General features: G+C 36.3%; 1 protein-coding gene across 4 annotated transcripts in view; it reads left to right on the top strand.

The window, feature by feature from the left end:
• Nucleotides 1-14,925, top strand: part of CSPP1 (centrosome and spindle pole associated protein 1) — a 113,642-nt gene that overhangs the window by 42,729 nt on the left and 55,988 nt on the right. For 3 of the 4 annotated variants that reach the window (XM_010848454.1, XM_010848452.1, XM_010848451.1), the window contains 5 exons: nt 5,036-5,129; nt 6,156-6,213; nt 8,105-8,313; nt 10,659-10,780; nt 11,144-11,228. In XM_010848454.1, the coding sequence (XP_010846756.1) occupies nt 5,036-5,129; nt 6,156-6,213; nt 8,105-8,313; nt 10,659-10,780; nt 11,144-11,228 (568 nt within the window). The remainder of the gene's footprint in view (nt 1-5,035; nt 5,130-6,155; nt 6,214-8,104; nt 8,314-10,658; nt 10,781-11,143; nt 11,229-14,925) is intronic. The other variant, XM_010848455.1, reaches the window with a different exon arrangement.

Raw genomic sequence — 14,925 nt, 5'->3', positions numbered from 1 at the left:
AAATGAAGGTCATTGCTTAAGCATGTTGATTTGTTCTATTAACTTGTTACATTTAATTTCAGAAAGGGTGTGAAGAGAAAGTATTCCCTGTGTGTAACTTTTAAGTAGAAAAGTGGTCTGTTCTTTGTGTAAATATGTTAGAAAAATTGCCTGAGATTCTATTTCAGTGAAGTATATGAAGAAATTGGAGTATAAGAATGCAGTTTATATTCATTCAACCTAAAATCAATCAGTAATTTAAATTTTAGCTTCAGTTCAGTCGCTCAGTCGTGTCCAACTCTGCGACCCCATGGACTGCAGCACACCAGGCTTCTCTGTCCATCACCAACCCCCAGAGCCTGCTCATACTCATGTTCGTCAAGTCGGTGATGCCATCCAACCATCTCATCCTCTGTCGTCCCCTTCTCCTCCCAGCAATCCTGCCTTCAAAAATTCCCAGCAAATTTTGGCTTAGAGATATATATTTGTGTGATATTCTCACTTTTGTTTCCTTGAAATGGCTATTATGAGAAAAATGGCATAATACCCAGAGTTTTATTCTAATGTCTTTAAATGAGAATTGACCAATTTAACCTATCAATAAGTCAGAGTAATGGCTTCCTTCTTAGGATTCTTTTTTTGTTAAACATGATAAAAATTGGAGAAATGCTTTTTTGTGTTGGAAACCCACTGACAATTTTATCAGTAAATGGATTACTATACCCTAAAATTTTAAAGATGAATGGTATGAATTTATCATTAATTCAATCCAGGAATTATAGATTGATATTTGATAATAGACTCTGTTGCTTGGAATAGACTATTAAGCTCATTTAATTCAGTGATTTACCGCATGCTTGGATCTTTTTTCCCCAGCTATATTTGTGTGTCCCCTTAGGGAACTTACTCTCCCCTGAGGCAGTACATTCCAACTTGCGGTGACTCTGATTGTTGCAGTATTCTCATTTCTCTTGAGCTGGAATTTGTCTTCCTTTAATTTTTCCCCAGGGATCTTGTTTAGAGTGTTTTGCTTTCTTTGAAGAATTAGGACAGTTGACTGCTGAGAGCAAAAATAATATATTGTGGGGTTTATAATGGAATCATGGATCATTCAAAAGTATGTTTTTAAATTCCATTATTTGGGGATTTTCATGCTGTCTTTTTGTCATTGACTGCTTGTTTAATTCCCTTGTGGGGAAAATAATTTTTAAATTTCAGTTATTTCAAAATTGAATTTTTTAAGTAAAATTTTAAACAGTGGCTCAGAATTTGGTCTGTCTTGCTGAGTGTTTAATGTGTACTTGAAAGAATGTGCATTGTGTGGTTGTGGAATGTAATAGTTTATAAATGTCAAGCCATTTGGTTGATAGTGATGTTCATGTCTTATACATCTTTAATGACTTGTTTAGAGAGAAGAGTTCAATTCCTGACTACCTTGTTCTTAGTGTAGGGCCTGGAGGGATTTTCGCAGTGTTTCTGCACCTTCCGCAGTTTCCTCCATGCCCCCGACAGACAGGATCTCTCTCGCCAGTTTTCCTTGCTCAGCAGTGGTTTGCTGTAGCTTGTTCCTCGATGCCAGGCTGGCCCTGTGTATTTGGTTCTCAGCAATGAGTCTTTCTTAGTGTTCTGCTTCTCCCCAGGGTGGTGGCCAAACTCTCCTTTGTGTTTGTGGAGGGTCTTCTATGTAAGAATTTCCTGCTTCTCCCCTAGCAGTAGCAGACCTTTGCTTTGTATGAGGGCAGAACTCTGGGTCCAAGGTTTTCTGTCCTTCAACCAATAGATTTCTGTATATGAGAGAAGAGTCTGGAATGTGGGCAATGGTTGGTTGGTTGATTTTGCCTCGGAATGCTGTCTTCCAGGTGTCTTGTGTTGCCCCATCTCCAGCCTCTCATGAGCGTCAGGTGAAGGCAGCAAATGAGTGCAGATTCCCCTTGTGTCTGGGGCTTTCAGAGAAGCTACACTGCTACTCCAACCCCACACAAACCTTTAAGAATTCATTACCATTTCAGTTATTTTCTTTTTACCTACTTCTAAAGTGAAAGTATTAGTCACTCTGTCATTTCTGACTCTTCGCTACCCTGTGGACTGTAGCCTGCCAGGCTTCTCTGTCCATGGAATTCTCCAGGCAGGAATACTGGTATGGGTTGCCATTGCCTTCTCCAGGGGAGTTTCCTGACCCAGGGACCAAACCCAGGTGTCCTGCATTGTAGGCAGATTCCTTACTGTTAAGGCTGCTGCCCATTTCTCCATACACTGGTAAAGGTAAAACACTTGTCTTGTCCCATCTTTCTATGAATTGGTTTTTATACCCTTTGAAATTCAGTTTACCTGGTTGCTTATAACCTCAGCTCTCTGATGGGCTTTTTAAAAGTTACGATTTTGTAGATGAGCTTTTTCCTATTGTGCTGCTGCTGCGTCACTTCAGTCGTGTCCGACTCTGTGCGACCCCATAGACGGAAGCCCACCAGGCTCCCCTGTCCCTGGGAATCTCCAGGCAAGAACACTGGAGTGGGTTGCCATTTCCTGCTCCAATACATGAAAGTGAAAGTGAAGTCGCTCAGTCGTGTCAGAGTCTTCGCAACCCCATGGACTGCAGCCTACCAGGCTCCTCCGTCCATGGGATTTTCCAGGCAAGAGTACTGAAGTGGGGTGCCATTGCCTTCTCCGTTTCCTATTGTAGGGTATGAACAATGTTCTCTTGTGGCTTTCTACTTTCTAAGGAGGAGTCCCTATTTGGTTCTTCATAATAGTTTTATTTTATCCTTATTACTATTTTCACTTAAATATTTGGGCATAGTTTTGGTAGCTGTTTTAACATCTTTGTTCATTGTTCTATCATCTGTTTCTGTGATTTTTTTTTTCCAACGGATTAACTTTTCTAATGGTTATGGGTCACTGTATTGCTTTTCTATTGTTGCATTACAGATTAGTAAGATTTAGTGGCTCAAAATGTCACACATCTGAGTTTCTGTGTGACATTAATTTTGTTGGGTCCTCTGCTCAAGATCTCATAAGGTGTCAGCCAGGCTGTTTTTCATCTGGGGTCTTATAGGGAAAGAAGAGCTTTCAGATTTTTGGCTCAATTAATTTTTTTGTGGCTGCATTACTAAGGGCCCTGGCTTCTTATTGTGTATCTGCTAGACACTCTCCTCAGTTCCTGGAGGCCGTCTGCTATTTCTTGCCACTTGGTCTTTTCCTCCAAGACTGCTCATTTTATCATGCCACCAAGGAGAATCTCTGAACTCAATGAGAACTTTTATCTGCTTATGTCAGACCCACCCAAGATCATCTCCCTTTTAATTAGTTCAAAATTGATTTGGTGCCTCAATTAAATACATCTGCAGATTCCTTTCACCTTTGCCACATTCATTGGCTGGAAGCAAGTCATCAGTCCTGCCACACTCAGGGAAAGGTTTGTACAGGAAGTTCGTGCCAGAAGGCAGAGAAAGAATGTAGATATGTCTGAGAACTTTGTCTGCCACATTCATGTTTTTCTGTTTCCTAAGGACCAGTCTCTCTGAGGCCTTATTTTAAACTCAGCTGGAACATCTAGAGCAACCTTCCCTCAAGGAAGATTGCTCAGTCTTCATGCTTGCTCCTCTTCCCTGAATACTCGTAAAGGATCACCAAGAACTCCAGTCTAGCTGGCTGGAGCTTAAATTTCTCCCCACTTCATTGGGGGAGGTCTGTGAATTCAGTTTATGGGTTCTTCGTAATTTTTTGCCCAGCCTAATGGAATTTCACTCTGCATACACTGACTAGTTCACAGTAAAGTTCAGAGGAACCCCTTTACAGATTTCCAAAGCCCTTTTACGCTTCTTCTTGAATTTTTGGCCCAAACTTCTAGCCACTTAGCTTTCCTAATTTTGACCTTTATTTGCTCAATTTAACTGTTTCCCATGTTAAATTTTTTCCCTCCCTATACCCGTGAAGATTGCACGCAGGCAGAAACGGAGGGTGCTTGAAAGGTGCTCACATTTATTTACCTTCTCTCAGGTATTACACTTGTGTGCTACCTGTTGTCCAGTGTCTGAAAAAGTTATTTCATATATTTTGCCTAGTTTTATTATGTTTTTTTTTTTTAATGGAAGGCTGAGTTTTGTGCTTGTTAATTCCATCATGATCAGAAGCAGAATGGACATATCTACTTTGATTGTAAACCATTATTATTAACCTTAACATGATTTATATTACCTTATGGGAGCTTCAGTGTTGCTGATATCTGTGCTTAATGGACAAAAGGAAACTAATAATTAAGGTAGTAGAGAAGTTTCTGGTTCAGTTGCATTTTTGATATCCTGTGATTTGTGTAGTTTTCCGGATTTTGCATGACTGGATTTTCATATAAGTGATACCAGAGTAAAAGGTTCACATATTTTTTTTCTGTAGAATTGAAATAACCATTGAAATTTTTTGAGCAGGGTGTCATCATGATTAGTGTTGTACTTTAGGACAGTTAATCATATGTAAGTGTGCTAGATGTATTAGAATAGGGAGGGAAGAAGTTGTGGAGACAAGTTAAAAGGTTATTGCTGCAATTCAGGTAAAATATAGAGTTCCTATCCAAGGTTGATGGCCATAACAGTAGAGAAGAGGGGCCTCGCATGAAATAAGAAAGAATGAGATAGCAAAGTTATAGTGACGTTTTGAGGCTCAATTAGGCCGCTAACAGAAAACAAAAGGACAGTTGCTTTTGTGATGTCCTTTTTGAACACACTTGTTAAATTTAAGGGGCTTGTGAGAAATATTAGTAGAGATAGTATCCTGATTTTTGGAAAGTGGGAATAGGAATTATTCTCTTATTTAAGAAGGTTTTTGACTAATGTAGAATTTTGAGAAGGATTAATGTGCCTTGTGTTTGACACATAGTAGTTATTAATAAATTATAAAACTAAAATTGAATAGGTAATGTTACATGTGATTTTACCTTCTATATTTGCTGCATATGTAATAATTATACTCTGATATAATTACAATGAAAAATAAAAAATTAACTTTGCAGTTACATGTGTTACTTCAGAGTTAAGACTGCCTTTTTTTTTTTTTTTTTTTCTAGGGGGCGAAGATCGAGAACTTATTCAGAGAAGGAAAGAGAAATATAGACAAGAACTATTGGAACAAATGGCTGAACAACAGAGGAACAAGAGACGGTAATGAAAGGTTTGCATTTAACAACCATGTTTTGAATTTAAATGTTGGTTTAAAATGACATGGTAGTAACTATTACATGGTAAAATAAGGGAATATTTTTCATAATACAGTTCTGTGTTTGTAAATCATTCTGTTTCAGTCTCCACGTTGTAAATCAGCCAGGGTAATAAAACAGATACTTTGAGCGTGATCACTTTCTTCATCACAGGTAACAAAAGAGACTGTGTGTTCATTCTGTAATAGGCCTTATACATATTCTCATTAATTCTTCAATTTTAGGGGAACATTTAATGTTATCTACATGCCCACTGTGTTATCCCCATATATAGTAGCAAGTAAAAAGCGTTTTGTCTTTTAACAATGAAATGGTAAGCACACGTGTATGTACATGCCATATAAAAATAATCATGAGAGATCCACAGATATTTATATTGTATACAACTCGCAGAATTTGTAATCATTCATGTAGAAAGACCTCTGAAATAATAATTTCAGTTTAAAATTAGGGATAGATATTTTGGTTCTAGAGAATTCGAGACTTACCACCTTTTATTCTTGCCTTTTTCTTAGAGGAAGCCAGTATCTCTTGTCCGGTATTAGCCATATTTAAGATCATTTTTCTGGAATACTCTTATTGGAGAGTATCATGTTAACTTTTAATTTTTAATCCTCCCTTTTGTGAACTGAAGATATACATGTACCCTAAAAGAAGTTTTTATTTGTTTTACTAAGACTTTGTTTTACTTCTTTATTCTGTGTAAATTGCTTAAACTTTGAAGTATCCCAGGCACTGGTTTAGAGATATTTATTCCAAGTCAGTTTGCATGTGAATGCTTGTTTATTTTCCACCAAATCAGAAAACTTAGTTTTCAGAATTATTTAAGGTTTTATTGCTAATTAAATTATTTACTATTTATTTTTGGAGATGTCATTGCATGGACTTTGTAAGTTTGTTTCAATAATGATTATGATTTTGATACTGTTTATTATAACCTTGTAATATGTAAAACTTTAATTTTGTTTAGAGAAAAAGATTTGGATCTCAGGGTTGCAGCTTCTGGAGCACAAGACCCTGAGAAATCGGTAAGAGTTCTTGCCATCTTTTAATGTTTACTCTTTCATTCAAATAAGGCTCAGATGTAGTGGCAGGTAGAGACAGAGCATATTGGGGAAAATGTAAGAGTAGACAAGTTTGAACAGTAATAAACTAAATTCAGGAGTCCTAACTCTTTTTTACTTCTCTAAGATAATTTTTCCCTTTTCATATATATATATTTTTAAAGTTTCTTATAAATTAGTCCTTTCAGTTTATTTTCATGCACTATTTTAGTTTAATATATAATGAATGTTAATCTTCATTGTATTTTGATAATGTTTGTTGTATTAGAGGGGTTTCCAGAGAAATTGAAATCTTTAATTCTAGTCTAAGCATTTTAATAATTTTTACTTAATGTAAATCTAGAAGTTATAACCTTATATTACTTTAATTTTTTAATTTTCATAATTGGAATGAATTATACACATCATTGCAGTTGAGTAAGGAGAAGGTAATAATTTATTGCTCTTCTCAAAAGCTACTTTTTTTTTTTTAGTTGGATGTGTAGAATTTATTTGCTAGGGCAAGTTTTTGTTTCATCTCTTAAGAAACTTTAATTTCTTTAAAAATTACATTAAAAAGTTTGTTCTTAAAAAGAATACAGCAACTGAAAATAACTCTGTTGTAGGCAACTTTTGTCTTACATTTTCTTATGCTACATATAACCTGTGGATTCTTCATTTTAAAAATTTTGATACTGCGCCAGTATCACTCCTAGTGTACTTTTTGACTTCTCATAGAGTAAAACTTTAAGATTCATCTGAGAAATCATTCTTGAGAAACTAAAAGTGCTAGGAAAAAAGAATAAATTCCAAAACGGAATATATTTTCCTCTGTCAGTAAATACCTTCCAAATAGTTTTGACAGTCAAGAATTTCCTTTTAGAATCTTGAACTTTTTAATATAATGTGGTGGCATGTTAAACCTCGCATTTATAGTTACCTTTTTGTTTGATGGATCTTCTTATTTATATTTAAACAACTTTTAGAGTGTCAAGTTGCTTTTTATGAGAATAAATAAAAATTTTACATGTATTAGTTATTTAGACCATCACTTTTGGGTTTATTTTTGATGTGCAAATCTTAGAAAAGGGCACTTAAATGATATTCTGGAGCAGAGGTTAGCAAACTATAACCTGTGGCCAAATCCATTTGCTGCCTGTTTTTGTCACGTTTTATTGCATCACACCCTCCTGGCTAATTTGCTTACATACTGTTTTGGTCTACTTTAGAAGTTACGAAGAGATCATGTGGCTTACAAAGTCTGATATATTTACTAACTGGCTCTTCACAGAAAATGTTTGCTCACTCTGCTCTGGAGAAACTTTAATGTTAGAATACTTTGATGACAATTGAGAGTAGTGAAGCAGCATAGTGTTATAGTATAATAGAGTTTTATATTTAGAATTAATATCTGGCTCTAGTCTTTGCTTATTTATTAATGGTGAAACCTTAGGTGATTTATGTACTTTCATGGAGACTCAGTTACTCATTTTATAAAATAAGAATTGGATCTTAAAAATCTCTTATAGCTGTAAAATTCTGTTGTGTGTACTCAATTGTGTCTTACTCTTTGTGACCCTATGGACTGTAGCCCTCCAGGCTCTTCTGTCCATGGGATTCTCCAGGCAAAAATACTGGAGTGGGTTGTCATTTCCTCCAGGGGATCTTCCAAACCCTAGGATCAAACCCAGGTCTCCTGCATTGGCAAGCAGATTGTTTACCACTGAGCCAACTGGGAAATCCCAAGTGTTTGTGTCTCTGCTCTGTGTCTAACTTAAGTGCCTGCTGGCAGTCTGGGATAGAGGGTCTTTTGAGATCTCTTCCACCTTTAAATTTATGATTACATGTGACACACAGATTTTTCTCTTTATTTTAGCCTGATAGACTAAAGCAGTTTAGTGTGGCACCAAGACACTTTGAAGAGATGATACCACCTGAGAGACCCAGAATAGCTTTCCAGACACCTCTCCCTCCTCTGTCCGCCCCATCTGTCCCACCCATCCCATCAGTTTACTCCATCCCATCTCAGAGTGAAGATGTGCACAGTGGACTCAGCAGCACTCTTGGTGACATGGTGCCTCCCAGGTGCTTGTTTAAAATGTTTTGTGTTTGGAAATTAGGTAAGGTATCATTATATTTTATATTTAGAAGTAGTTGCTGAAGCAGATGATGGTATCCTTCAGAGATTTTCGTACAATTAATGGATTTTGTCAAATAATTTCTGTTGAAATGTGTTTTCATTGTTGATCTTTGCTCTGTTAAAAAACAAGAGAAATTCTTATAACATTCTTTTATTGTTTAAAGATGCTTCAGTATTTTTAAAATGTATAACTAAATACATTTAGTATTTAGTTTTAGGTCATATTTTGGAATGTCTATTTTAATATCTTTTAACATATAAAACCTGGACATTTTCAATTTTGTAATTTCCACTTGGCAAACATTGAATACTTCCTTCAGTTAATGCTGAAAAAGTTTCTAATGTGACTGTTTTATATATATTACTTTAGTTTGTTTTCTTCAACTCTTTCTCTGTGATTACTTACAGGCTATGCAACTCAAGTATCTGAAATAAAGTGTTGAGATTATAAAACCTGTAATTTAGGTATTAGGGTAAAGATTTAATGTCACAGGTAAAAGGCATCATACTATATTGGATTTAAACATAAAGAAAATCTTGTTAATGTTGGTATTTTCTGGTCTATACTTTCTTCTCTCAGGATTTTTGCTTATTTTTTGTTCACTACTAATGTATTAATTGATGGATTACATTTAATCAGGTGTTTTCTTTTTTAACATTGATACTTTCTGGGCTATACATTCCTTCAGTAATACTTGGTATCATCTTTTATTTACTGCTAACAAATTGTCTAACCATGTTTACCGTACTTATCAGGTGTTTGGTTCGTTTCATCTGATGGCTTCCCAACTCAAAAGGCTAGATGATATCAGCGTTGACTTAGGGATTAAAATGGTTGCTTCACTGCCTGGAGTTTGGGCAAACCAGACTTATTGAACTTCAGTTTTCTCACTTGTAAAAGTAGAATAGTAACATACATATGTGTGTGTGAGTGTGTGTATATGTTTTTAAATCTACAGTTAGAGGATTGTTATGAGGATTAAATCTTGTATAAATCTCTAAAAATTTAAGCTTTAATGATACTGAAAGTTTTCTTTTATAGTAATTTTTCAGCTGTTTTGTTGATGTATCTACAGAGTAAGGATAGTAAGATTAGACACATAAATGCTTAGTAAATGTGAAGAGTATTCATGACTGAAGAGAACTTTAATGCCTTCTCAGCTCTTTAGAATTATTTTGAAGTATACAAAGGGGAACCTAAGATACACACTCAAATGTGAAGACATTCTAGGATGCCTCCTTTGTCTTTCTGTTCATCTAAAGGAATCTGCTTTTTACCTTTTAACAAATGGAAAATATTGCCTTGGTGGAAATACAGAGATACTTCTTAATCATTAATGAAGTGCTGATGTAGACATTTTCAGAAGTTTTAACTTTATGAAGTGCTGAAAATTAAGTCAAAAATTTACTGTTGATATTTAAGGAGTTTCTTTTTCACATTATAGTTTAATTCCTTTGAAAGAACAATACATTTTTAGAGTTTAAAAAAAAAATACACCTTTCTCTCAGTTACATGGAACCACTTGTAATGCCATTCTGTACCTCTGCCTTTTCTTCTTCTTATTTCCTCCTCCTCTGTGATTCACTCTGGCAGCGTGGTTGAAGCATTGCCTTTCTTGGAAAACATCCTGATACTTCTTCTCCTTCTCTATGTGATCTAAATGTTCCTACTCCATAAAATCTAAATGTTCCTATTCTTTTAACACCCCATGTCTCCTTGTATTGCTTCATCTGCTCTGTGCTGTGCTAAATTGCTTCAATCGTATCCAAATCTTTGCGACCCCTTGGACTGTAGCCCACCAGACTTCTCTGTCCATGAGATTCTCCAGGCAGGAATACTGGAGTCGGTTCCCAGGCCTTCCTCCAGGGGACCTTCCCAACCCAGGGATTGGACTTGTGTCTCATTATGTCTCCTGCATTGGCAGGCAGGTTTTTTTTTTTTTTTACCATTAGTGCCACCTGTGAAACTGCTTCATTTGCTATACACTGCTTTAATGGTTGTTTTATGTCTGTATTATTTCTGAGGGACAGACCATGTTTGTTCAATACTGGCAGATGGTGACAAATTAGATACTCACTGAGTAACTGTGGTACCTTAAATTCTGAAATTTTATATTTTTTGTTTTTTGAATTATAATTTTTGATAAGATACTGAAGCAAGATGATGACTTTTCCTAAAGTAGCAATTAGATTTTCAGTAAGATTTTTGTAAAAGAATACTATCTTGATTTTTTTTTTTTAAAGTTGCAATGAAATATGAGAAGAATTTCCCAATTTTCTGTTGGTACAGAGTTGCACCTCTGCCTCCACCTCCCATGCTGCCCCCTTTGACTGCGAACTACCGAACTCCTTACGATGACGCGTACTATTTCTATGGGGCCAGGAATACTTTGGATCCTAGTCTTGCTTATTGTAAGTTATCTGTGGGGTAAACATTATTGTACAGCAGTTCAGTCAAGAAAATTGGTTTCTGTGCAAGCAAAAATACATCAATGAGAAAAAGCACAACTTTACTTAATTCCAATATTATATATTTATTGATTTAGTAAATGCTCTACTTTAAAACTCAGTTATAATTCATAGTTATTTCCTTTTTATCTAGGTTTAAGAAATAACTATTTCATGTTTTCTTGCATTATTCTTTGCTAACTTTTAACTCAGAAGGAAATATGTTTTTTTTTCCTTAGGTAGCATTTTCAGTATGTGACTTTTCCTTTAGGGATAAAGTGTAATTAAGTGAGTACTCAAACATAAATGTGTTTGTTTTCTTTTTAGATGGTTCAGGGATGATGGGAGTACAGCCTGCTCCTGCTCCTTATGTTACAGCTCCTGTCACCCACCAGCCAGTACAGCCTATTGTGTAAGTAGTTAAAATAATTCTTTGTTTCAAGGTTAATTTGTCTTCCATTGAACCTGTATTATTCAGTGCACTCTTTTTTGTTCAGAACAGATACGCCGCTAAGTCACTTCAGTCGTGTCCGACTCTGTGCGACCCCATAGACGGCAGCCCACCAGGCTCCCCCGTCCCTGGGATTCTCCAGGCAAGAACACTGGAGTGGGTTGCCATTTCCTTCTCCAATGCATGAAAGTGAAAAGTGAAAGTGAAGTCGCTCAGTCGTGTCTGACTCTTAGCGACCCCATGGACTGCAGCCTACCAGGCTCTTCCGTCCATAGGATTTTCCAGGCAAGAGTACTGGAGTGGGGTGCCATTGCCTTCTCCATCAGAACAGATATAACTTATTTTAATTTCCAGTTATTACATAACCAGTGCACAATGCTGGAAAAGATTGAGGGCAGGAGACCACACAGGATGAAATGGTTGAATGGCATCACCCACTCAATGGACATGAATTTGAAGAAACTGTGAGAGGTAGTGAAGGACAGGGAAGCCTGGCATGCTGTAGTTCATGGGGTTGCAAAGAGTCGGACACAACTTAGTGACTGAATAACAACAACGTTATGTGCAGTGCTTTTAAGTCAGTGTTTCATATTTCATAGAAAGCACATTTAAAAAATTAAGAATAACCTCTCTTTTATTAGAAAAGTCATTTGTGGGTCTTATTGATAAGAGTACAAATGTGTAAAAAATTGAAATCACCTAGAATCTCATTCATCCAGAGGTAGATATACCTAAATATGTATTCAGGAACCCATTTTATGTACAAATAAAACCACAAAAATATATACAGAACACACTATAGCATCATTTTAAAAAAATGACCTTTTTATGTAGAGATAAGCATAGATTCCTATGGTGAAATTATAAGCAATGTAGAGACATCTTGTGTACCCTTTAGTTTCTTTCAGCATTTTCAATATTTCAGTTGCTAATATTTTGCAAAACTGTGTTCAGTATCACTCAGATACATAACACTGAATACAATCAAAATATACTCCCATCATTGCAGGGATTCCTGAAGATGCCCTCTTATAGCCAGACATAGTTCTGTCCTACCCGAATTCTCTCCTTAGCCACTGGCAATAACTGATCTATTTTCTATTTCTGTAATATTTCAAGCATGTTTTATAAGTGGATTTTTATAATATGTAACCTTTAGGGGTTGACTTTTTAGAGTCAGCATAACTGGAGATTCATCCAGGTTTTTGCATGTGTAAATTGTTCATTTTTTAAATTGTTAGTAGCATTCATTGGTGGGGATGTACCACAGTTTAACCATTCACTTATTAAAGATCATATAAGTTATTATGAATTGATGCTTTTGAACATCAATTCAAGGAGAAGACTCTTGAGAGGCCCTTGGACTGCAAGGAGATCCAACCAGTCCATTCTAAAGGAGATCAGTCCTGGGTGTTCTTTGGAAGGACTGATGCTAAGGCTGAAACTCCAATACTTTGGCCACCTCATGCGAAGAGTTGACTCATTGGAAAAAACTCTGATGCTGAGAGGGATTGGGGACAGGAAGAGAAGGGGACGACAGAGGATGAGATGGCTGGATGGCATCACTGACTCAATGGACGTGAGTTTGAGTGAACTCTGGGAGCTGGTGATGGACAGGGAGGCCTGGCGTGCTGCAATTCATGGGGTCGCAAAGAGTCAGGCACAACTGAGCGACTGAACTGAGCTGAACTGAAGTTATTATGAATAGAGCTGCTGTACACATTCTTGTACAGGTTTTTTTTTTTTTTTTTTTGTAAACACAGTCTTTATTTCTTTAGGATATTGCCTAGGAGTATTTGTTGGGTTGTATGGTAGTTACAAGCCTACTTTTGTAAAAAACTGCCAGACATTTTTCAGAGAGACTGTACTATTTTCCTTTTGTATCAGCAATGTATTAAAAACCTGTTTTTTTAAAAAACAAACAAAAACCTGGTTTCTTCATATCTTCCCCAATATTTGGCATGTGACTTGTGTTTAGGCCATTCTGATAGGTGTATATATAGTGATTGGGGTTTTAATATAGTTTCCTAATAATGTTGAACGTCTTTTCATGTGTTTATTTACCATCTGTAAATCTTTGGTGAAACGTCTGTTGATGTGGCTCAGATGGTAAAGAATCTGCCTGCAACGTAGGAGACCCAGGTTCAATCCCTGGGTTGGGAAGATCCCCTGGAGAAGGGAATGACAACGCACTCTACTATTCTTGCCTGGGGAATCCCATGGACAGAGGAGCCTGGTGGGCTACAGTCCATGGGGTTGCAAAGAGTTTGACATGACTGAGCAACTCAGACTTTCACTTTTCACTTTTTTACTTTCTGTTGATGTCTTTTGCACATTTTCCAATTGGAGCATTTTTTTTTAATACTGAGTTTTTAAGAGTTCTTTGTATATCCTAAATATTAGTTCTTTGTCAGATATGTGGTTTGCAAATATTTTCTCTCGGTCTAAAGTTTGTCTTTTCATCCTTTTAGAAGGGTACTTGTAAATTTTAAATAAGTCCAATATATCAACTTTTTTCCTGTGGATCATGTTTTCAGTATCAAGTATCTAGGTACTTGTTTTCCTAAGCCTGGATCCAAAAGATTTTCTACGTTTTGTTTTTAAAAAACAAAAGAACTCTTTAGTTCTTTGTTTTCCTGAAAGTTTTTATAGTTTTACATTTAACTTCATAATCCATTTTGAGTTATTTTTTGGGTAAGGTGTTAGATTTAGGTCAGGGTACCCATTCCCTGCCATGTGAGTGGCAGTAGCTCCCAGAACCATTGGTTGACAAGATCCTTTTTCCTGGGAATGGGTTTTATACCTTTGTCAAAAAAAGCTGGGCATGTTTTTGTGAGTCTCTTTCTGGGATTATTCTCTTCCATTGTTCTGTGTGTCTGTCCTTGTGTTGGTGTCACTTGATAATTGTAGCTCTGTGGAAGTTAGGAAATTGAGAAGTATGAGTTCTTCAAAGTTGTTTTTCTTTTCCAAGATTCTTTTTTGACTATTCTAGATCCTTTGTATTTCCATGTGAATCTTACTTGGAATGAGCTGCTCAGTTTGAGATTTTGATGGAGAGGATATAAAATCTGTAAATCTATTTAGTGTTCAGTTCAGTCACTCAGTCGTGTCCAATCTTTGCGACCCTATGGACTGCAGCACGCCAGGCCTCCCTGTCCATCACCAACTCCCGGAGCCTACTCAAACTCATGTCCATTGAGTCGGTGATGCCATCCAACCATCTCATCCTCTGTCATCCCCTCCTCCTCCCACCTTCTATCTTTCCCAGCATCAGTGTCTTTTCAAATGCATCAGTTCTTCGCATTTGGTGGCCAAATAAGTATTGGAGTTTCAGCTTCAGCATAAGTCCTTCCAGTGAATATTCAGAACTGATTTCCTTTAGGATGGACTGGTTGGATCTCCTTGCAGTCCAGGGGACTCTGAAGAGTCTTCTTCAACACCACAGTTCAAAAGCATCAATTCTTCTGTGCTCAGCTTTCTTTATAGTCCAACTCTCACGTCCATACAGGACTATTGGAAAAACCACAGCTTTGACTAGACGGACCTTTGCTGGCAAAGTAATGTGTATGCTTTTTTTTTTTTTTTTTTTTTTTTTTTTTTTTTTTTTTTTTTTTTTTTTTTTTTTTTTTTTTTTTTTTTTTTTTTTTTTTTTTTTTTT

Source organism: Bison bison, unplaced genomic scaffold, assembly GCF_000754665.1.
Source record: "Bison bison bison isolate TAMUID 2011002044 unplaced genomic scaffold, Bison_UMD1.0 scf7180017864267, whole genome shotgun sequence".
NCBI classification, from domain to species: domain Eukaryota; kingdom Metazoa; phylum Chordata; class Mammalia; order Artiodactyla; family Bovidae; genus Bison; species Bison bison.
The sequence above is the reverse complement of the archived record's forward strand: the minus strand, read 5'-3'. Positions and strand labels throughout refer to the sequence as shown.